At 44.0% G+C, this 24,730-nt stretch overlaps 1 protein-coding gene across 1 annotated transcript; it reads left to right on the top strand.

The window, feature by feature from the left end:
* The first annotated feature begins 4,569 nt into the window (after positions 1–4,569).
* BFSP1 (beaded filament structural protein 1) lies at positions 4,570–24,730 on the top strand. The gene is made up of 8 exons (XM_009959780.2): positions 4,570–4,940; positions 12,266–12,326; positions 15,875–15,970; positions 16,824–16,916; positions 17,617–17,724; positions 20,106–20,326; positions 21,735–21,820; positions 23,784–24,730. Exons 1-8 carry the CDS (start codon positions 4,570–4,572, stop codon positions 24,728–24,730), a joined length of 1,983 nt encoding a protein of 660 aa, XP_009958082.2.

Here is a 24,730-nt window from a genome sequence, read left to right as displayed (position 1 = left end):
TCTGTCCCAGGGCTGCTGTTACTTTGGGGTGTTTATTGGAGCTGGCTTTAGGGGGGGGCTGTCCTGAGCAATGCGGTGAATACACAGCTTTAGAGCAGCACATTGACCACCAGCACTGGGCTGATCCCGACCCCAGCAGAGTTTGGTCCCCTTGAGCAGAAGCAACAGCTTATGGCACACGTCTGCTATCACAACAAGGACAAAACCCAGCTTGTTTCTTACTGCAAAGTGAATTCTCTGTAGGAATCACTGGTGTTACTTATGTCGGGAACTGGTGGGTACGGTACTGAATCTCCAACCCACAGCTTACTCCTGCTGTAGAACTGCAGCCCTCTGGTGGTACCTAATCATATATTTTATGAAGAGCTGCATAATGTTATAGCTAAAATTCAGCTTTGAGCCCTGACCTTTATGGTGTTGCCTGGAGAGGGGAGCAGTATCTTTGGGGAAAAAGTCCAGAAAGCAGGGTGCAGGTCAGCATCTCTCTGTGGTGCACTGCACAGAAATCACCCACCAGAGAATAATTTCTAAAGCAATGCAAAGACTGCATGCAAGGGTGCTTAAGAAGTGGGAGGTTATGGATCTCAGGATTCGGAGAGACCTCAGAAATCATTGCCACGGCCCTGGAGACACTAAGAGGCCTGTAAGGACCCCCCCCTGTAGTGTCCTGACAGTCATCAGTAAACTCTTCTCTGTCCTAAGGTAGGGTGAACAAAATATCTGTCAGTCCTGGGGTGATGTTTGCTTAGCCTGATCTTTAAAGTGCTTTGGTGACTCAGGTTTTGCAATCTTTTATTTCCCATACTTCATTAGAGGAACAGTTAGACTACTTTCCTCATAACTCATTCGTATCTTACTCTGCACAGTTTAAATTCAATATTTCTTGTCCTATTCACTATGGAAAATAAAAAAACCCCAACAAACCTTTTTTCAGTGTGCTGGACTCTTTCGTATTTGAATATATGTCCCTCTGAGTCTTCCTTAAAGCTAATCAGCACAAATTCATTTCATTTTCCTCATCGGTCATATTCACAAAGAAGTTCTGCTTTGAATGCCTTCACAGCAGCTCTTCTCAGCCATTTGGCATGAGGTACTTGGATGTGGCTTTTGAGCATCAGTTCTCAAAATGGAGAATAACCTCAATTTCCATCTAGTAAGACCTTGCCATCAAATGCTTGTGAAGCATTTCATTAGCATGCCCTGCTCTGAAGTTTTGTTTTGGACTACAGGAACAGGAAACTCTGGGCTATAACGTCAAGCTCTGAATAAAGCAAAGTAACTTGAAAAGACAGCAATAGTGAACTGAGTGCCTCCGCTGGACTGTACTGGTAGAGCCCCCCCATTGTCTGTGATCATTTCATAGCAGCTGAATAGGCAGCCCAACAAGCTGCCATATTGTTACTGAGAAAATACTGAGCTTGGAGGATTAATTTAAAAACTCTTAGCAGAGTGCCTGTGGGGATCTGTTTCGACTCTTACCTTGTCTCGACCCACTGATGTCAAAGAGTTTTCCCCATGAGAAAAGGAGCAGAACTGGAAGTTCCCTGGGTAAAGAGGGTACAGGAGCCCCAGGGCTGCCCTGCAGCCACAGCCAGCACAAGCTCAGCAGCCAACCTGGCAGCCCACAGCTAGGGCTGGGCCTGTTCTTAGCAGAAAGATAATGATTCATCTGGATTTTAATTTTTTTTTTAATTTGTCTTGATTTAGCATGAGGAACTTGTGTTGGCTTAGCCAACCAGTAAGAATTACAAGCAGGTTGATGGCACTGCCGAAATACGCTCATATTGTGCACAAGGGATATAGCTGAGCTAGTCTACAAAGGAGTTTATAGCAATACAAGCAGATAAAGAAGAAATAAACCACCCTCTTGTACCAGGGATTTATTGAGCTGTGCAGCGGTAGGTTAAGACCCCTTCTGAGACGGTGGTGATGTATCATGTAATGCATTTAAACTGCAAAGAGCCAGCCTTCAGATTTTGTTCTTGGAAGACCAAGCCACACATATTATGGGGACAAAGAGGGAAAGATAAAAGTTGTTTATGTTCCTTCTTGTTTATACTGCAGGTATTAGGTTAAAAAGATTGTATATTTTGTATAGAAGTGTTTTTGTATACACACTCACTGATTTAAATCTAAAAAGCTTCCAAGCAGCAGTTTGTCAGACACTTCATTAATGTGTGTATAGATAACTTTTCAGTCTTTGAGTCATCTCTACATAAGAAACTGTGTGCAGGATGCCTTTGTAAGAAATTCACCTTGGCGGTCCATTAGATGAGCCAAATAATTAATTGTGTAACAGGAGCAGATCAATTTTTCAGTGGTGTTTCTGATGCTTTCTGTTTGAAAAGAATAACAGTTGTAGTCTAGGCCAAACTGTTTTTCCTTTCAAGCTGTCTCATTCTGGTTTGCTGCGATCGAGTGTTCACGAGCTGTTTGGAGGCCAGGGTGTCCCCTTAAGCCACCTAACTGAAAGTCAGAGCCACAGTCACAAAAAGTCGTTAACACAGAGCCTGAGTCGTGTAAGCTTGCTTTGACCTCAGTAAAGCTGTATCTATAGCAAGTCAGCAGAGAAAACAGCCCAAGGTGAGATCTTACTGAATCAAGAATCCTATCTTAGAGAAATGCAAGTAATGGCAAAACATGCTATAGCATATAGAAATACATGCTATAGCAAACCCAGATTTTCCCAGTAGGAAGCATGGGATGAATTTTAATAACAAAAATTGGCACTGCAAAGGTTCCCCTGCAGACAGACTGCTCTGTTCAGGGACACGGTAGGTCACTGACAGGCCTATAAAGAAATTTTCATTTTATTACCTAGGGAATTAAGGCGCATGGTCAGCATGGAGTCAGTGCTGCTTCTAGCCCCAGAGAAAGGGGTGGGATAGTACTCATATAGGCTATTATTGTACTGAAAGGTTACCTAAAGACTAAAAAACTCTTGCCATGAAAATACAACACCCACAAACCAGCAGAATCTACTTTCTGATCTCTTCTGGAAGACTAACTTTGTTAAAAGCTCAGCTACATTGTTTGGCTGGGCAGGCTTGTCCAGCCAAAGAGCTGCAAATGCTGACGTGTTTGTGCAGCATAGAAAGCAGTGGTTTCATGTCCACTGCTATATAAAGATCCCAAATGTTTCTAAAAGATGTCCATGCTTTGCTCTTTATGTAGTTCAGAGGCTGTGTGTGGAGCTGTGTAATGTGTGTGCAAAGCCTACACTGATTTTCTGAAAGATCTTTTGATCTTTTCCTATTGCACTTCTAAATAATCTGAAGCAGAATAGGAAAGATGCAAAAAACTTCTAATGAACTTCTTTTTCCCTTTTAATTCAGATCTGATAATGCAGAATCCAAACTTTAGAGTCACCTGGGCACCCAGCTTCTTTCTTTGCCACTGCACTTGCCGTCAGTGAGGCCACTCTCTGTTAAGGTTCCAATACCTGCAATTTAAATATTCATATAAAATGTATCTGTTAAAAAAATGAAAGAGTGGCTTTTACATAAATGAAATATTAACAGAAGTCTCAATGTTGGACTGTCTTGGTGCTGGGCCTTTTGGCTGTGCAAGTAGATGTGCTTCTGGAAGAACAGGCCCAAGAAACAGGGTTTTGCAAAGGGAAAGACTGGAAAAAACAGACTAGAGGAAATACATCCAGTATTTCCAGTGAAATTAAAGCCTCTCAGTGGATGGCAGCACACAAGACTCCATTACAGTGGGAATGGAGGGAAGGAAGGAAGGGTGGTGGCTCCCCATGGGATAATATGGTATGTCCACCAAGTCACGAGAGGACATGGCGCTTAGCTATCCCCAAAGGAACTTGCCTCACAACAGGGCCCTGTTAAGCATGGGGCTTTTAGTACTACTGCTGCTTTAATGCCTCTCGTGACAGGTAGACTGCAGAAGAGGCTGACATGAAGAAGCACAGAGTGAGAACCAAATGGCCAAATCTTGTACTCGAAACAGGAGTCATATTGAACCTTTACACACATCCCATCATCCTAAACAATCGCAAAACTGTCAAATAACAAAAACCAAGCACTGCCATCCACTCACACCAAAATCCTAGCTCAGCAGAAGGCCTCTGCACACCACCCTGGGGACACCGCCATAGGACAAAGCTCTCCCCCCAGCACATCCACGAACAGCTTTGAGCTCAGTCTCTGAAACTGCAAAGTGCTCGTTTTGTTGTCCCTGGATAACGTTTTAATCCGCCCAGCGAAAGCTAGACGTTGCTCTTTTTTATTCTGGCCGTACACAATTGCAACGCTCGAAAAGAAAAGCCCTTTGCCTACCCCCCCACCCCCCCCATACCCGCTGCTCCTCCGAACTGCTGACGTCCAGACGGGCAGCCCCAAGGCGGGGCCATTGGGATTTATTTAGTTCAGTGCTGCAGATGATGCTTTTAGTGCCACAAACTGCCCTGGAGACAAGTCCTAATCATCTAGGGGGGGGTGATTATGTTCAGTTCTTCCTCCCCAAACCCCCCAGACATAATTCAGATCCAAACTGGAGAGACAGGCAGGCACGCAAGAGGGGACCCCGGCACCACGCAATCCCCCCGAAGCCATGTACAGGAGCAGCTTCCTCCGCGAGGTGCGTAAGGAGAAGTATGAGCGGTCGGACACCTACGATGAGCTGCGAGGCTCCCCCGAATTTGACAGTTTGGCCCAAGCCCGGGGCCTGGAGAACCTGCAGGAGCTCAACGAGCGCTTCGCCAGCTACATCAACCGGGCGCGTGTGCTGGAGCAGCGCAACACCATCCTGCGCAAGCAGCTGGAGACCTTCCAGCGCATGGACGAGCTGGTGGGCTTGGACGAAGCCTTCGCTGGGCAGATTGAGTTCAACCGCCAGCGAATGCGGGAGCTGGCATCTGACCGAGCCAAGCTGGAGCGGGAGGAGAAGGACGCTCAGCGTATGCTTGATGAATACCGCAACAAGTAAGGCTTGCGAGCGGAGGAAGATAGGTTGTATTGTTTCCATAGTTATTTTTGTAGTAAAGATGGGTTTGGTGTTGCTGGCTGCTTTTCATCCACAAGTGATGCCTCTCCATGTGCATCAGGCTTATAGCCAGGGATGGCATGTAAGACCATGGTGAAGAGCAAGGTGCCAGGACTTCGAGAGCTGCAGCTCTGCATTTCATGGTCCCACTGCTACTAGAAGGGCAATTGCCCTCTCCCTTCCATGGCAGCAGGTCCTTGCCATGGCACACATTAGTCACGGTTGCTCATTAGCTTTAGGATTGTGCTCTGAGCTGTGAAGAGGGAATAACCCAATTAAAAAACAAACTGCTCAAAGCAAATCTGGTGTCTGAGGAGCACAGAGTTACGCAACCCCAAACATCTCCTGAAATGTGTGGGACATCTCTGAGAAACTGTTACTTATAGGCATCGCAAGGCACCTGGGCCAGTCTGTGCCAGCCACTACAGGCGTGAGATGGAAAGAAAGTAAATACATTTTTTCTTGGTATGTGAAATTTCCCTAATTACCCTCCCCTTCTTCCTTACATCCTGCTATTTTCATCTCATGCTGCTAAAGCAATAGCTGTAACAACAGGTTTCCCCTGACTGCACCGCTCTTTAACCTCGTGGCACCATAAATCAAAGAGTAGGAGCCTTGGGGGCTGAGGCATACGAGTGTCTCCAGACACGTGTGGTCCATTCCCTTCAGCAACAGGCAGTGTTGGCTGTGTTGCTTAATTAATTCACAAGGAGACTTGATGAGTGTTGCTCATAAAAGGACTGCTCAAAGGAGAGAAGGGGATTGGCTTCCTGTTGCTTATGGGTCAGGGTTTTTTTCCTCCTAAAACTCTATCTGGCTAGTTCATCCAGGCAAATTTGACAGCAGCGTGGAGGGTGAAGAGGAGCTTTTCATCCTCTTCTCCATCAAAGAGTGAGGAGTGAACTCCATGTAACATGCTTTAGTTAGAAAAACTTCTCACTGGCAGGGATGGGAAGGAGAACAATTAAATATTTTCAACAAACACAGTCTTGGTAGAAGTGCAGCCACTCCCGGGCAATGCTTACCACACTCACCAGGAACATTTGTAGTAAGGCACAAAGTGAATCATCTGGAGCACTGTCTTACTACTGCAGAAATATGAGTCCTTCAAGATTTCATTCCTTGTCTCCGTCACAGACTTTTTGTCCAACCTTGCCCAAATTACGTGATTTTTCCATCTGATCCTCTGCTGATTTTCCCCTCCTCTGGTCTAATAAGTTCAAGACTGATTATATTTTCCTTTTCTGTCTGTGATTATTTTTCAACTGGAAAAAGCCAGGAAACAGATGTGCAATAATTGACGTCCAGGCCATCTGTGTCCTTAGACCATGGTCTGATGATGTGTCGCTATCAGCAGACATACAGTCCTAATGGCCCCTCATCCTGTCCTCCACAGCTCTGCACGCTGCTCGGCACACACACCTGATCTGCCATGCTGCCAGAGCTATTCCTGGGGCCACCCTGAGATTTGAATCAAGAAAATGAGCCAGATGAAAAAAAAATATCAAAAAATAGCATCTCCAACCTAATTCAGCAGGCTGCCACACAAACAGCCTGTGGGGGCTGTGAGCTATAGCACAGCTACAGAAATGCCAAGCCCTGATCTCTTTTTCTCATCTGACAGCAGAGAATAGCTCATCCAGGTACACTGAGGCTTAATGCTGGAAATGGTCAGATGTCCACGATGCCCTGACTCAGTGCCAGCAAGTAACAAGCACCTGATTAGGCAGTTTTGTATTCCAATATTTATGAGCAGGAAATCAGCTATGAGCCAATGCTGTAATTTAGCTGTTGATTCTGATTCTTGTTCATGTGTTTTTGTTGTGTGTTGTCTATGATATTTGGACTAAAGTCTGTACTTAAATGTCTATCTGCATATTAGTTAAAAATATGTGCAAACTCTGTAGAAGTATGCAGTGCTATGACATAGCTGGGCAAAAATGCATTATCTCTGACTGGAGTATTTCAGGCAGGCAAAGAGTCAGTGCAGTGAAATACATGACTCCCTCCTTGATTTCAACATCTTGCAAGAGAAACTGGCAAGGAATAAATTAGAAAAACTGGCCAGAAAATAATTAGTTTGCCCTGGCTACCTGTTAAAGGATTCCTGAGCAGTTTGTGGATTAACGGCCTCTGTAGTCCCCCAGGAGCAGGATTAGCGATCTGACACAAAGAGAATTTACTTTTTATTAGAGTTGCTTTACGCAAGCTGCAGATAGGTGGGGCAGAACATAGGACATTGAAAATCTGGGGCGGGGGGGGGAGAACACCCAGAGAAGGGGCGATGCTTTTTGAAAGGGAGATTTAGGACCTATTACAGAGGTAGTGACTTCTTAGAAAAAATGGATGGTGCCTTGACATATGGACCTGGGATGTTCACTCAGCAGCTGTAAACAAAAGTAAAAAGGAAACTTTGACTATATCCAAGCCAACAACGTTGCAATTTAAAAATTAAAGATACACAGGGCCATTACAATGGATGGGCGGTGGCTGCTTTTTAACCAAATTGCCTTCAGTTTACACCAAGAAGTGAATTTTGGTTTGTGGTTTTTTGTTTTTTGTTTTTTTTTTCCCTCTTGGGAACTGCTGAATTAGACCTGAAGACAGACATGAAAGTTTCTTCAGCATCTGAAAAAAATTGGTTGGGTTGGGAGCTGCAGTCGTTAAAACAAGGCCAGTGCTCTGACACCACATTCTCTGCCTTCTCACCCTATTTCTAGCTCAGATCCATCCTGATGGCTATGATTTCAGCTACTTAAACTTATAAATTAAGGTCTCTACACAAAATATGGGAGGAATAATCTTCTGTGCCATGTTAGGGCCTTGCCGTACTACTGAAACCAGAGGCATTCCTGTGCTGAAGACCTGCTCTCCTACGTGGCTCTGAGCTCAGTTGGCTGCAGGCAGTGCGGGTTTCTTGCTTCATTTTGAAACAGAAAGCACCTACTTTTGGCACACTAGGATTAACAGAATCTCTTAGAGTGGAGCATTGTGTACCAATTAATGTGTCATTCACTAATGCAAAGACTTTTAGCTTTTACAACCCATTCTTTTACTCACATTCACAATCTGGGAAGTAGATTTGTATCTATAAGTAAACCTTTCAAAGCTACATTTATATAAGTAAAGATTTAAAGCTACATTTGAACACAGTAGGGCCCAAAACTACTGGATCTGTACAATTAAATGTTCATGAACCATTGAAAAGTAGATCTTAGGTTAAAATTTATTTTTAAGTCCTCTGTAGTCACATTCATGACTTTTCACATTAACATGTATAATTCAGACTGTGCACCAGTGGAGAATTCTTTCTCTTGAAATTGCAAGAAAGGCATCGCTAGGAATTGTTTGGATGAATCTTACAAAAAGACTAATTATGCTAATTTTATTGAGTATCATTATGATAGCAATGTTGCATCTGGCTATGGGAAAGGACTGTATTTCTCTCTCTGTGATATTAGGAAAGACGCTGAAACCCAGGTTTTAGCACCCTTGACTGAACAGGATTAATTAACTTCAGAAATTAAAAGTCTTGCTAATTGATTGTTTCATTTAAGATTCATTTGCTGCTAATCTCGTGGGGTTTGTATGCAGTATGATTCCCTGGAAGTCACCAGACATGGAAATTGGCACTGTGTTCTCCAAGCTGTGCCATGTAGTGATGCTTTGACAAGCTGACAACCTTTGGGACCACCCGTGAGGGAAGATAAACTAAAGTAGGAAAACACAATAGCTGGGATATGGAGAGCAGCAGGGACTCCATCAGCAAAGCCATCTTCAAGCCCTGTCTGTGGGGCTTGTCTCTGTGCTGCCACTGCTTCTCTGGCGATAGGGAGAGCTTTATTCTGCTGCAGCTGCAGGTGAGGAGGTCTTGCCTGCCCTCCACCCCCTCCTCAGACTGCTGAAATCTTGCCCTGTGCCTGTCAGCTGCTCTATAGCAGCTTCTTGATAACGCAGGTACCAATCTGTTTATAGATCAGCAGAGCACAGCCCTCACGAGGCTCATCCTAGCTTTCAGGGTATAAAACACAAGCATTATTGGCCTGTCTATCATCCTTGCGGGACCAGCATTTTCCAGTTTGTGCTCTCTTTGGCACCCAAATTACTGCTGTCTCTATTGAGAAAAGGGTAGTGAAGTGCCTCAGGAAAAGTGGAAAGGAGAAATGTAGTAGGAAAGTTTAACCTCGGCTTTTGGCAAGCCAGGAGGCTTCATATATTGCTGGAAGAGTTCAGTAGGTTTCAACAGAGAGGCTGCATTTCTCTTTCTGTTAAAGGCACAGTGACACCAAATTGAGTATCTGGCCACTGAGCATCGTGAGGATATATTGTGGCTGTTTTCTCGTTGGAGGGGAGCCAGCCTGTGCACTGCAGCAGAGGCAGGGTATGAAAAAAAAAGGGCCTTGCCCTGGCCCCATCTTTTTAAGAGCAAGACAACCTGTCTGTCAGCTGGGGATGGGAAAAGAGATTTACAGCAGTGCTGGAGCTGCACTTTCCAGATGGAGAAACAAGGCTAGCAGTGGGCTTCCTTCCTGTATGCCCAATGCTCTCACCAAGCCAGTGCCCCAAACTGCAGGGGTTTAACAAATAACTGTACATCTGTTGGTGCTCCAGCAGAGAGCTGTTAACCTAAGAGAGGTGAGTTGATGGGAACCTTTAAAGCTCTTGTCTGCCTTTGTATGAGCCTGTCAGCCCCCTCTACTCCATTTCTTCTCCCCTATGCAAAAAACAATTAATAACCCATTTTCCTAAACAGTCCAAGCTGCTTGACTAGATGAGAAGTGGGTTTTTTTTAAAAAGAAGCAAATGAACCTCATGGCTCTTAAGGTCGAGGAAGGGCTGAGCAGCAACCATCTAAGAGCTTGACCTCTTTTCACCACGTCCAGCTAATTACTTGAACATTGAAATCAGGTTTGAAGCATAACAGGGCTGCAATTTGTCAGCCATTGCACTTACACGGATACATTTCAGCAGGCACAGAGGCATTGTGAGGTCTCTGAAGCATTTCTAAGAGATCCTTAGCCCTTTTGCACTGAGCTTCCGGAGCAGGTTGAACATCACTTAAAAGCAATCCTCCTTCAAAGCATAATCACACAATACTAATTCTCTCAAGGCTGCCAAGTGGATTTATGACACAGCAGGTGTTTGGGTTATTTGAGAGTGAAGGAAAATGTAGCTGAGTATTTCAGTCATTGAAAGAATTTTTGAGTGATGACCTAGCAACTAGGCAGCTTTGAGCAGGTCTGAATGACATCAGGGCTGAGGTTTAGATCCTGACTCTATGGGGTGGTTGTATACGACTAGGAGTGTAAATTCAACCTTTAATTGTAGCTGTATATTTGATTTTACAAGCTGCCACAATCTACTTCATTCTTGCTCAGTTGTCAGAAAGCATCTAAGTTAACCAAGTGTTTATTGTCAACTATACACAAAAATTTCATAAGCTAGAAAATTGGTTGTAGGTGAGCTACTTAATAAACAACAGAAACAAAGGCAGTCTCACTTTTGAAGCTGAATATTCTTGGTTGTATCCTTGGAAGTGAACCCTGTGTTATTACACTTTGGCAAAAAGACACTGTTGTAGTTTTATCAGAAAATAGCACTTCAGCTGAGGAGGTCCAGCAATTTGTAGGAGTGATAATGAAATAAAATCTCATCATTTTCACTTGTTTCTTTACTGTTTGTGGTAAGAATTGAAAACAGATCAGTGACTGACTCTGCTAATATTATGGGATTTCAAAAGAAGGGAAAATCAGGAAATCAGATCACTAAGTTGAGTCTATTTCTTTGTTCTGCCAAGTTTGTCCTTTGTGGTCCTTGTCAGTTCATGAGTTACCCCATCCCTTCAGCTTTCCAAGACCTATTGAAAGAGATGAGAATAACACTGGCTGTTCATCCTTCAGGAGATAAAAAGAAAGAAGCGAGGTTGACATGCCCATTATGACTTGATCCTTGATGTGTTCAGTCCAGGAACTGACAAGTTCCCTGTTGACTTGAGCTTAGATACCACCAGCGTATCTGGGCTGAATCGATGATTTCAGAAGACGGGTGAGGGTTCATGTTCAATTCTGAATTGCAGCCATGTTCATAGTTGTGTGGATGCCCATTGCTTGTACTGTAAGTGTAGGTCATTCACCACCAGAGCTGATTTGTCACCAACCGTGGGGGTTTCTTGTAAAGTAAGAAAATGACAGGTTTTTATATCTCTTTATCTTTATTATTTTAGGGAAAGCAAAGGGATATACAGGAACAGACTGTATTAGGTACTTTTGCACTGGCTGCAGGTGGACTTTGATGGGCCACTTGTTTAGTACTGATGGCAAAGTCTCGTTGCCTTGTACTAGAAGGTGCTTCTGACTTTTTGTTTTATTTAATGGGGTCTTATTAAAACGTATCTCCTATTAAACATTTTATATATAGTTTATTTAGGGAAAAGAATAAACAACAATTAGGAAGTTTTATACCCTGTAGCTAAAAGGATTTCCGAGGAGATAATTCTACCTAACGTACAAATACAGAGCTAAATAATTCTTAAATTTAAGAATAAATTCTTAAAGAATATGTGCTGTTTCCTCACATGAAAGACAAACACAATATACATCCATTGTTCTCTCAGTACAGGAATATGCACATTATGCACTTGTGGATATTTTATAAATGCCTAAGAATAGTTGGCTAAATGCAGTCCTTACTGAGACTCCCATGTGATTTTGACCAAACTGAAATATGAATTGCTATTAAAGAGGACACAAAGCTTGATCCAGTAAAGCATCCTAATACAACATTATTCATAATCAATATGTGAAATTGCAACCTTTGTGTTTAGTGTGTCTGTCATAAAAATGTTTGTTGAACAATATCAAGTAGAACAGAAAACCAAGTACCATGTAATTAAATGCTAATTTGCAAATGTAGCAAATATTTGCATAGTAACCACTGATGAATGGCTGTCACTGTAGTCCAATGCCAATCAAATAGACTTTTATTGTAAATAATCTATTTTTGAGCTTTCTGTGAAATAGTGATAGCAAACGTGTGGCATTCTGTTGTCTTACGCTACATAAGTTGACGGCAAGTAGTTAGTCAATTCTGGAATTACTCTCAGCATTGGGGACGCAAAAAAATTAATGCTAGTGCCTAAATAAATCTTTTGGGCCCTTTCAAGATTCATTTTCTGCTTTAGTGTGAAGCATATATTGTGTATGATAGTGCAGCAGATAGTGCAGTGTGCAGAAGGGTGAACCATTGAACTTTGTTCTGTTTGCAGGTATAGAAATGAACGTGAATATCAGCAGAGGCTAAAAGAAACCCTTGAACGCCTTAATAAGGTAAGCCTAGAAAAATGGAAAAAGTCTTTATCACTTTTTTCCTTTGGTTTAATTTACGACAGCAAGCTGCTTTGAAGAAGCAGTAGGAAGATAAAATGTCAGAGCAAGACATCTTGTGTCATTATGCACTGATGAAAAGTTCTCCTTCCCCCCCTCCTTAAGTCTTGTGCAAATGGCTGAGCCTTGGTGTGTGTGTACGCGCTGTGTACCGCCTGGCCCCGTATGCTCCTTTTGGTTGTGTAGCACATGCCAATTGCAGCCCACAGCCTCAGCTGTGCTCAGGGCTTCCTTAATTTTTCAGTAAGACCAAGGACTAGGAGGATCTACTGCATAACGCTCCTTTTAGAGCATCAGCAAATGGCTCCTGCATTCATTTTGGGACCTGGAGTTGAAATACGTGTTGCTTCTTCCACATCCAGTGTGAACTTTGCAAATTCACCCTTGCTGAGGATCTGGCACATGTTTAGGTGCCTTTAATTACTCTTTTTAACTCTTTTAACACTTTTTTTCTAAGTCAGAAGACAATTTCTCTCTGAGTGAATTAGACTCATACCGTGCAGCCAATACACATATCTAAGAGTCTGAAATACGACCGGAGAAAACATATTTGTGGCTAAATACCTTCTTTCCCCCTTTTCTTTTTAGTACAGCTACTGTGTCAGAGTATATTTAGTACTGATATCAAGGCATGAGAAGATGCTGATTATGTCTAAGTGTTGAAGTCTGGCGTGTCCCAAAGCTCCTCAGTCCCTTGCAGAATAAGTCAGCCCTTCCCAGGACAGACCCTTGGCTTCCCATTATGTTTCCAAATAAAAGAGAAGCCACAAAAAAAACCCTGATTTGTTCCTTTCAGAGTGAAACATGAGGAATGTTTATATTGAGATGCAGTTTCCTGAACTAATATCATGGGAAGAGAAATAATAATAACCATCATCATCATCATCATCATCTTCATCATCACCTGGCTAAGAGAAAAGATGAACGTTTACTAACATATTTAGGAAGTTTCCAAACCAGGTCTGTGAAACTGAGAAAGCCTGATTCATCTTCTCTTGCTACTAGCTTTCATCTGAGTGAAGAAAGTTGTATTATATCTTTTCCCGGTTCTATTTTTCACAGCTTATACTTCAACTTCTGTACTGGGAAACAATTACAGCAGGATCAAGTAGAGGTTTTTTTTTTTATTTCCCTGCTACAAATGGCAGGAGCTGTTCTGCTTGAGCACCGTCATATCACTGATATGCATGTTTTGCATTAAAAGAGATCATGTGTTTTAGCAGTTCTGTCTCCGATGAACTCTCGATATCCTGCATCAGTGCTATTTTCTAGTGTGGTAGCAGGGCTCTTGGACACCCTGAAAGCTCTTAAAAAAATATTTGTGGAGGCAAGTATTTTGTAATGGCTAGCTGGAGCTGGTGGGTCTATCTTCACGGTTCCTCTCAGCCAGTCTGTGGCTAAAGAAAAGTGAATTCATCGTCAACCCCAGGCACAGCTGACAAGATCTTTAGCTGTGGGAGGTGGTTTTTATCCCAAACTGTGTCTGGGCTGCCCCTGGCTGCCCCAGTTGCAGCAGCTCCTTGTATTGGGGCACCAAATTCTGGAGGGAACACAGTTGATTTTCTGTACAGTGACCAAGATGTAGCCTGAAACCTGCGTGTGCAGGTGTAAACTCATGCCTTTTCTGACAGGTGGAGAATCAGTTTGAAACATCAGCAAACACTGGTTCTGGAGAGATCTAAGGGATTTCTCTTCCATGGTGAATGAAAATGTTGCTTCAGCACATGGATCAATGATCTGGAATCGGCAGCTAAATCAGAATGGTTTTCCAGAAGCTGAGTGAATAGCAAATACTGCAAAGTTCAGAAGAAGATGTGTAGGCATTGCACTATTCTGATATACAGCATCATCAATGAAGGTGGTCTATCTGAAAGCAGGGAATAAAAGCAAAAGTGTTTTTCCCCTTTGAAGGAACATTTGGAAAGCCGAGCGCTGCTTTTGCTTATTACATGCAGAAATATTTGCTTATCAGTATTATCTGGGGGCCGAGGGGCTTTTTTTGGCTGCCCCCCAAACCTCCCAATATGGCCATTGTCCTGCTGATCTTCCTCTCAATAGGAAGGCAGAGGAGTGCAGAAAAGCAGCGGGCATTCCTGATGACTGGCTCCGAATGTGCTGGTCTGGATGTGTCTGAATCAGCCGCTGTCTCACAAAGCAGAGAGACTGCTGGAGAGGTCTCTGGCTGGGAGGCTCAGCAGCATAATGGGACAGCTAACATCTACACATTTTTGGAATAGCATATGCTGTGCACGTGCAAAACGAAAAATCCCCTTCTGCCAGTCATATGCTACATCCATAGATGTCAGTGGTTTATTTGCAACCTGTGATCCACTCACTGAGATGGTTTTACAGCTGGTAATGGCATATAGGTAATTTTAAAGGCACATCTTAAAATCCTTTTTTTTTTAAATTATTTTTTATTTTACACTTTGAGTTAAATGCAGAAATCAAGACTTTCTTGAGGCAAGTTGCAAACTGGCAGAGTAACTTACAAGTTTTGTAGAGTTGCAAGGAAGATTCAGTTGACAACTTTCAAGATACTTTCTCAAAAGCAGTATTTTACAGTACTAGTTAATGATAAACCTAACCAAGAAGGCATTCATTAAGTAGAAAAATAAAGCTCTTCCCTTCACACTTATGTATTTGTAAAATACATTGCCAAGTTCCATGGAAACTATTCCCAGGTTTTTATTAAATAACGTAACATAGGAAAAAGCAAAAATTAGACCTTTGAACAGAAATGGAGATTTCACTGTTTTTAAATACCAGTGCCGCTCATACCTATGTACTGTGAGATCATGATTGATAGTCATACACCTTGTCCTCTGAATTAACTGGACACTATGAATTTTCATCCTCACAAAGCCCAATGTATTAGAAACTTCTGCAGCAAAGTGATTTTTTTCTGGACTTGGTCATCTATCATTTTTATTTCCAGAATTGGCTCCAAATTGACAAACATTTGTGATACTTGAGAACACACCAAAAGGAGTGAAAGTATTTTGGACCATCCTGTTTTGTTTTTTTTTTAATAAGGACTTCTTTACTGGGGATGTTAAAAAAGCATCAGAATACCTCAGGGCCTGTCATAAACACTACAGAAATCAAGGCCTTAGTCTGTTGATGTCATCTGTTTAAGATTCGTTCACCATTGCAAGCTTTTAGTATCAAAGACTGGTATTTCATAGCATCTATTTATTACTCAGCTTCCAGCATTCATAAAGCATGCGGTAAACATATTTTGACAGTGCCAGTGCCAAACTGTATCATAAATTACGTTTGTGCAGAAAAGCAGCATGTACAATGGGAGAACACGATGAATAAGGTGCCTGTTTGTTGGGTTCGTAATACTTTTGTTTCTACCAGTAGGCTTTAATTCTCCACGCGGGCTGCGACACATGTACAATGACTCACATTATGGCTAAGTGCCTCCTGCGTTTTTGGCGCTCCAGCCATACATACTGACCCTGCCTTGTGTCTCTGCATTGCAGGAAGCTGATGAAGCACTGCTGTGCAACCTGGAGCTACAGATCGAGTCCCAGTTCCTGCAGGATGACATTAATGCCACAAAGGACAGATATAAGAAGGTAACTAGCTGAATTTGCCATCTTCTTTAGCTCTTCTAGACATGTGTGAAAACTTGCCCGTCTCCATGATCTGTTCCAGTGGCAAATGAAAGCAAAACCCATTTGTGTTTTGGTGGGTAAATATAGCACTACACGTTTTCAGTGGGCACAACAGCTGCAGTGTGGCGGTCAAGCCCAATGGCTGGATGGCTGCAGGTATCCAAATTGACTCCCTCTGGTTCCAGCAATGTCTTGAATTTGTTGACCTGTTATGATGATTTAACTTAACGTGCTGGTCAAGCTGTCTTGTAGTTCATGCTAAGAAGCTATTGCTTTCAACAGAGTGGGATATCCAGTTTTCTGGGTCAGAGCATTCCAGTTAATCTGCAGACGTAAGCCTGTGGCCATATGATTACCTGCAGCTGACTTTTAAGACATGCAGCCCCCTTCTGCTTCCTGGGAGAGCTGTGAGGCTTGGGATCAGGCCACTGCCCCATCTTTCTTTACTGCTTTTGAATGAAGTGGCTCACTTTTTTGGACCACATGCAAAGGTATTTGTGGTTCTCGTTCTGAAAATCAGAAATATGAAATCAGAAATCACGGAATCTTTAATTAAAACTGTGAACTTAGCCAATTAAGACTGTGAACTTAGCCAAATACCTGTAATGTACCCTCAGCATGATGAAACTGTTAGCACACATGCACTCAAAATCAGGTCTAAAACCATATTCCAAAACCAATTCTGAACATGAACTGGACTTTCACATGCTGAAAGAAGTAAATATCTAGGAATAAGCTCCAGAAGTGGAGCATGTTGAAGGGAGAACGTTGCTATGGCATTTTTCTGATGGAAATGGTTTTTATTTCACCATAGAACCTTATGGAAATCCAGACCTACGTCAATGTTTTGCAGCAGATCATCCAGACAACCCCACGCGTGTCCCCTATAACCACTGGCATATGTGAGGTAAGTAGTGCTGTCGTAAAATACATGCTGCTCTAAGTAAGAAAGAGACAATGTTTGCTCTGAAAGCATCACAGATCCTCCCACTCCAAGGTTAAAAGAAAACTGCAACAATTATGAGTAAGTACTAAATACTGAATATGAGAGAAAAAACTAACTGGCTTTGGAAAGCTGAATTGATCAGGAGAAGAGAGTTCTGTTAGTCAGGTGCACTCCAGCATACGTGATAGCCCCAAAAATGGCTAGTTCAAAGGCAGCTGAAGTAGTCATGCTTCCTATCTGAGGAGGAGCTGGCAGGATATATGAGTATTTACAGAGAAAGTAAATATTTTCCTGAAGGGGCAAGATGTGGTGAAAATTTGTAGATAAAATAAATTGCTACAGACTAGATAAAAACTTGGTGATTCCCACCAATATGAGTGGCTATGCCAAGAACATTTATTAACTGGAAGAAGATGTGAGCAGCTGTATCTGCAGGGTCTAATTTCAACATAAGCTGTACTTCTATAGTCCTGCCATCTGACATATTTACTCTTAAAGCCATGCCACAGGGGTTTACTTGAGGTTCAATACCCATCTTTTTATTTGTGTTTTGTTATTTTCTGTTTGTCTTTACAGTTTGTTTCCAGTAGTGGAATTTCTTTTGTCTCTTTTCAAAAGAGTGAAACACACTTTCCTGTACATGTTGTTTTCTTCCAACCAGGAAAAACTGATAGCGGAGAGGAGGATCCCTGTTCTGCAGAGCCAGCTGGAGGAATACAAAAGCATCCTCTGCCAGCTACAGGCACAGAAATACAAACTGCAGACAGAGGTACTGCCATCACTAGCCATAAACACAGCCATGCTCATGAACTCTGTTCTTTTATGGTAAAACCTGAGTGGCCTTTTAACATGGTCTTGGGAACTTAGTTGGCTTGGAGGTGTGTTTTCAGTTTAGGTTTCCATCTTTTTCTTCATCTGTTTCATTCCCATTCTCTCAGTGGTCCAAATTGCTAGACGGCCAGGGAGGGCTGTAGGTGTCGTAGCTAAAATCAAGCTCTCTTTGCTTATCCAAGTAGCTCGTGAGAGAAGGTTTCCACATTGCAATTGGATTCCTGCAGGACAGAGTCAGCAGGAGGTCGTGGATGGAAAAGTCACACAGGCCTGGTCTTGCTTGCTTTCTTACTTACTGAGCTCAGGCTGGAAATTGGCTCCATGAAAAATGATGAAGGACATTCAGGGCTCTGCCCAGTCCTTTCCATCAGTGCCGCATCCAATGCTGAGTTTGCTGTGAGACGGACTGGACGGTCTTGGTGATCAAAACTAAATTTGGCATCCTGCGTTCATCCCCATCACTACTAAGCACTAAGTCAATGCCTCTGCTGTGCTTAGATACTACCAGCACCGAAATCACCTGCTTTTTTGCCAATTCCTGATTTGCAGCAAATGATTGGCCAAGACTTTGATGCATTGCTTCTGCCCATCTCCCAGCCAAACGTGCCGTAAATCTCCAGCCAGTGTCTCCAAGTGAGAGTGCAGTACAGGGTGAGGGTGGCAGGGGATGGAGGAGCAGCTAAAAGGCTACAGTGAATAGAAACCAGACCTGGATAATTGCCAGTGGCAGGTCTGCCTCCGCACAGCTAAATGTTTCTTAGCCGATAGGGGTGGAGAATGACCACCTTATGCCCCCCAAATACAGCTTCCTTTGTGCCTCAAGTTGTCCGTCCAGGTGAGGGGAGTGATATAGTGGCATAAAACACCTTTTGGTGGGATTTTGGACTCCTCTGGACAGCTGTAGTAGCAGGTTTTAAAATCCTGAGCGTGACTTCTTTCACTAGGGCAGTCAGAGACAGTGCTATCCCCATGTCTTTTCCTTGGTCTCTTTCTCATGTCTGGTACTCTGGTGGAAAGGACACACATGCTCTGGGAAGGACAAGAGTCAGTATAGTGATAAGTGAGATAATGAATCAATATAGAAAAAAAGGGGAGAATATCAGTCTTCTGCTGGCAGACAGAGAGAGGCACTCTTTGGGGAATTAATTGTGCTGTTTTCAAAATCAATTCTTCATGTCCCATTTAGAAAGAGTGTATTCATTCATTCATTCTCATGCCTTGAGATTAAAAGAGTGAAAAAACTTTATGAGTGGAGGTCAATGACATGGTTGCTAGTGATGGTGATGGCTGGATCTGATGATGACTGAGGTGTCCTTGAGCTCCTTTGCTTGTTTCTGGACCTGATAATCATGTTGCTGAGAGATTCTCAACCCTACCTTGTGAGCACTAAGCACTAAAGGGGTCTGTGGAACCTGTTGGTCCGCTCATACACTGCAATATAACGAAACTAGTGCCAAGGGACTCAGCTTCGAAATTTAGGCTTTTAAAAGATTTTTGAAAATCTTTCCTGTGACATATAGAAATAAATCAATTATTAAGGAATCCATTAGTCAGTTATCGCCCCATTAGCTTTTTGCGAGTTCATCTCTTTAAAAGCTGTTTGAAAAGGGAAAAAAAAGAACTAACCCAAGTGATAAAGGAACTATAATAAATAGCTCAAAACAGGTGAAGAAAGTGAGAGCAGAATTACACCCTCAACTATCCCACCTGTAACTCCTGCACCTTGTTTTTGCAAGGCACTTACCGCCACCTCCTGGTTAATGTGCTCTCCAGTGACTGGAGTTGTAGCCTTACTGCAGAGAGATTATTTTCATCACTGAAGTAAAAAAGCCAAGCAATTAAATTCAAAAGAAAAGTTTTTATTTAAAAAAAACCCGTCCTTAACCTTCAGTGCTTGGTCGGCGGACCACAGAGAAGGACGAACAGGTTTTGCCTGGGCACATCTTCCCAGTTAAGCACTTTTGCTCTCCTTGTAAGACACTGCCTGCTCTGCTGAGGCCATCCACGGTGAGCTGCGAGTCATGCAGTGAGACTTCAGCCAGCCTCGTGTGCATGGGGAAGGAGACATCACCCCTGGTTCATGCTGATCCTGTCATGCTTCTTGTGGAACAGAAGCCTTGGGATAGATGGGGTGAGGGTAAGGGCAGGGTGGCAGTTGGTTTTGGATAACTAGGCAGATGCAGTGAACCTGCTGCTGTGTTTCAGCAGTGCAGCCTCACACATCATAATAAAACATGCCTTGCCTTTAATTACCCTTGAAATATGGAGATGCTGAATGCTTCAGAGGTGCTTCTCTCACCCACCAATTTTGTTCACCAGACAACCATGCTGGAGCAAGCAATTAAAAACACCCAGGAGAGTTACGACGATGAAATTCAACTTTACAATGAGCAGATTGAAAACCTTAGGAAGGGGATAGAGGAGGCCGAGAGGACCTTGGAGAAGTACACGACTGACTGCCGCCAGCTGGTGATCTACCAGCAGTCCCTGGAGAATGAGCTGGAACGATACAAACGTATCATCGAGAATGAGGACAGCCGGTAAGGCTGGATTTCTGGACTCTCCCAAAGGGGCCAGTGATCTCTTTTAACTCCTTTGAAAAATGTGTGTTTAAGGGCATTTGAGCCACCCAAAGCTATGGCCATTTCATACTTTTCACTGGTAGAGATTAAGGGACAGAAATCTAAATTGATGCAAAACCTGGTCAAGCCTCTGCCAAGGAAAGGGTCAGAGCCGATTTGAGCTTCTCCTTTCCAGGCTGTCTCCTTTCCATCTACTGTCCTGGTGTCAGTGCACAGAGGTCAGAAGCGTACAAAAGGAATTTAAACGCCCTCTCTATTGCCCGGGTGTTAGTGAAGCTTGCTGGGGCGTTAGGGCAGGTTGGTCTCGTAAGGCTCAGACAGGGCAAATGTCCTGTAAGGCAAAAAGCACTCTTCACAGCAAACCCATTCTTCAGGCGAGGGGGAAAAAAGGGTAGGAGATAAGAAATTTGCAGGGATTTGAGTGGTGTTTAAACCTTCAGAGGAGCACTGGCTCCCTCTAATGTCAACTGTCAGCCTCACATGAGAAAAGGAGCTGGGCTTTCACAGCGGCGCCCAGTGTTGTCTGCACAGGCAGGTGCAGTAGGGCCAGACCCCTCAGCCCCCACACCACTGCTCTGGGTTGTCCAGAAGATGCAGGGGAAGGACACTAATAGGGTGAGGACGCTAATAATCAGTCTCATATGGGGAACAGATATATCATCAATTTTCAGTGTCTCATTTTAGACACAGCATTGTGGTTAAAGAATATCTGATCAGGGTGGTTCTCAGTGACAAAAATCAAAATGTGCACCTCTTGCATATCTACACAGGGTGTGTATCTTCCCTACAAACCAGAATATTCTCTCAAATTCTGGCAGAGCAGACTGGAAAGGCCACAGACAGTAACTGGTTTGTGTATAGGCCAGCCGCTCAGTTTTAATTTTTAACCCTTAATACCACTGACTCCTCACATATCTTCCAAGGAAGACTGCTCAGTTTTCTTCTTGCCCTTCTGAAGTCAGGCATATGCAGGTAACATTGTAACGGCTACCAAATTTCATCTTTTACCAGCCAGCTCTTGCTGACCTCTGGTAGGCATGGATTCACTGTTTGCCTATCCAAAAATCTTCCCATCCTTTTTAAGTACTGTGCTAAATTACAAACCTGTTGCTGTGGGCTTACGGGTCTATTTTACCTGTTGGAACTTCTCATGTCTCGTGCTGGTGGAGACCAGCCTAACTCTTGTGAAGGTGCTGTGGCTGTGTTGATTTTCCCCAGACAAGAAACAGGCTCCCATAACTCTCTTTGACTCCTCACCACAGAGAAATACATTTTTTTAAGCTCCATGCTTCATTTCATGCAATTTCACTTGCTCTTGACGGAAATGAGGGGGAGAGGTCTGACCAATGCATATCTTCTCCGGCAGGTTAAACTCTGCTATAGCAGGAACGCCAGTCACACTCTTCACGCAGATCTATAGACCTGTCCAGCCTCAAGCTTCGAGGGGAAGAGGTAAACCTGTGACATGTCTTCCTGTGTCTGTCAAGAGCAGCATCGTTGTATTTTAAGCTGGTTTTCCATTTGTCTTCCACATGAACACCAGCCGTGACAGCCTGACTCCAGCCTTGCTAAGTAAGCGCAACATTTCAGCTTACCTCAGCTGGCTGTGGGACAACCTGTCAAAGGCCAAAACCACAAGCAAAAGAGTTTCTTTGCTAATTTCTGTAATTTACTACTTAGTCTAATCAATAGAGCATAGTCAAAAGGCATCTGAAACTGTGGACAGAGCTGGCGGTTTTGTGCTAACTTGCTGTGAGTCGTTGGTCCGCACGTTAGTCACATGCAAAGAGCATCAGGGCGTGTTGAGTGCTGCGGGCAGGGGACACTTTTTTGGGCCTGCTTATGTCCACTGGCCTGGGTTCCTCTGAACGGTGTTTTCTCTGTGTTGTATGATTGCTTGCTAGGGTTAGGATGCTTGTCAAGCTGGTAACAAGGAAATAGCCAGGAATAAACTAGCAAGGCTGCTCTTAACAAAGAGGGGAACTGGTTTATAGAAAGGTGCTGTAGGTACTAACATATGGGGTGACTTACTGTAGCTTAAATCCAAGGCTCACTGGGGATTTACTAACAACAAACTGCCCTGAGAACAGAGATAAACTGTCAAATGGGGTTTTTTTTGGAGTGCAGCTGTAATTTTTCTGACTGCTCTGTGAACCGTAGCAGTTTTATATGAAATGGCTCCATAATGCCTGAGACCAGATCCTCAGCAGCTGTAAATAGCTACTGTCTTGCAAAGTGTTGTTTTATACCCACTGAGGATTCAGCCTGGATCTAGCCACACCTCTGCTTCCTACCTGCAATGCGAGCAACGCATTTCATGTGCATTACTGTGATGTGGGACAAAACAGCTGCCTTGGGGAGAGCATATAAATATCTGTCTGTCCCTGTGTTCCCGTAATTCCCAGTACCAACCTCTGCTTCCTGTTCATGCCGCTCTAGCTGTTCATGCCATGGAAATCAGTAGCCTGCCTGCTCTCCTGCTGCTGCTGCTGCTGGGCTGTCATGGGGTCTGTGGCTGCTGACAGCCCAGGAGATCAGAAACACCGGCTGCGGGCAGGGGTTCCCTCTGTGCGCGCCTAGCACTCAGGGTCAGTGTTCGAGTGTTGTCAAAATGTTGCTCCTCAGCACTGCACTGCTGGCTGGGCAGCTGCTTAGCTCTGTGCCCACCGGCCGCTTGCTGCTCCCTCCTGATGTACCTCCCTGTATCTGCCCATACCCAAAATTGCTGCGACGGGAGGTGTCCATCTCGCGCTCAGCCCCCCTCTCCAGGACACAAAGGTGAAGTGTCCCCCTGGGGACCCCATCTTCAGACGCCCTGGAAGAGCTGGTGATGACATCCACCTGTCCCATCAGGCCTGGACCGCTTACCCAGCAACGCTGTGTTCAGCAGGAAGGTTTTAAATAGGGGGTTTGGGGTTGTTTTTTTCCTCCCTAAACCCTAGCAGGAGTTGTAAAAGCCAGACAAGCTATTTCCACTTAGTCAAACTGCCAGGCCATGTATCTGGCTTTCGGCACCTGGCTTCAGTCTCTGCCTTAGGAGGTGAGGTTTCTTGTCTAGAGCCAAACCCTGCCACGACTCCTGGGAGGAAGGTGCTCACATGTCCCACAGCAGCAGGTGCTGAAGACTCCTGCTGAGCGTTAGTACAGGCCTGCTGGGAGGACGGTTCTGTGCAGCTGCCTCTCTTACATGCACCATTGTCCGGTATATGGCAGCAGCGACCTCAGGTGCAAAATGGCTACTCGGCCAAGGGAGCCCACATAAAAGAAGAGGCTGTTTAATGCGCTGACGGAAGCTGTGCTCACATTTGCTGCTGCATTCAGCTCTCCACCTGCAGCAGTGAGGGTGAGCAGCAGCTCTAGCATTTGCAGTGGCTGTGTTCAGCACTGTTTGTTGTTTGCTTTGATTTTTCCCTAGATATCACCCAGGCCATGCAAGACATTGCCAGTGTAAAACCCAGACAGAAAGCTCTGACAAAGAAAATTGCAAGGAAAAAGGAGCTGATGTCTAAAGACATAACTGACGGTCTCTCGCCTGACAGAATGTACGAAAGATCTCTGGAAGGTTTTGACCAAGATCCTCTGGAGTTTAGGCATGAAGGCTCAGTCACATGTGAACCTGGGCAGGAAGGATTAGAACTTGAGGAAAAAGAACTGGGCCCAGAGGATGTACCTGATGGAGCCCAGATAAGTAAAGCCTTCGACAAATTCTGTAACATTGTGAGGGAGAAAATAAGAGTCCACAAGAGACCAGAGCCTAAAGCTGATGCCCATCCCAAAGGGCGTTACGTGCTGGTAACAGGGGAGGAAGGCTATGAAGAACCTTGCATCTTGCCCCCCTCCATCCCACCTGTGGGGGGGATCACAGTTTCTACCAACAACGGGAAGGTGATGAATGGTGGTGAAGTGGAGCCCATACTGGAGCTGCCAGAACCTGCTGAACCGTCAGAAAAAGAGAAAGGAGCTATCTGTGAAAGGAAGGAAGAGCTTGAATTCCAAGAGAAACAGAAAGAGGAAGAGATAGAATACATGCTTGAATGGGGCAAAAAAACAAGAGGAAAAATCGAGCAAATCACAAAATACCCAGACATCTCTGAGCCTGAGAGAGTTCCTTCCCCTGGTCTGATAAGCCCAACTGAGCCAGGAGTCCTTCGAGAGACAGAATACGACCGGGAAGACAAGCAGGGCCTTTTGTTCAGGGAATCAGGCTTGCCTGGCTCCATGAGCTACGAGAAGGTGGAGGTGGTGGAGTCCATCGAGAAGTTTTCAGACGACAGAATTCAGACATACGAAGAGACAGCGATGATTGTGGAGACGATGATAGAGAAGACAAGCAAGAAGAAACCAGGTGACAAAGGCTCTTAA

Source organism: Leptosomus discolor, chromosome 2 (genome assembly GCF_034619465.1).
Source record: "Leptosomus discolor isolate bLepDis1 chromosome 2, bLepDis1.hap2, whole genome shotgun sequence".
NCBI classification, from domain to species: Eukaryota; Metazoa; Chordata; class Aves; order Leptosomiformes; family Leptosomidae; genus Leptosomus; species Leptosomus discolor.
This window is presented reverse-complemented; position numbering and strand designations above follow the sequence as displayed.

Bases quoted from the DNA above. Each gene is read 5' to 3' on its own strand.
- BFSP1 (XM_009959780.2), top strand. From the start codon at position 4,570: ATGTACAGGAGCAGCTTCCTCCGCGAGGTGCGTAAGGAGAAGTATGAG. The intron at 12,327-15,874 runs GTAAGCCTAGAA...TCTGCATTGCAG, and splicing joins CCCTTGAACGCCTTAATAAG to GAAGCTGATGAAGCACTGCT. The intron at 21,821-23,783 runs GTAAACCTGTGA...ATTTTTCCCTAG, and splicing joins TCAAGCTTCGAGGGGAAGAG to ATATCACCCAGGCCATGCAA.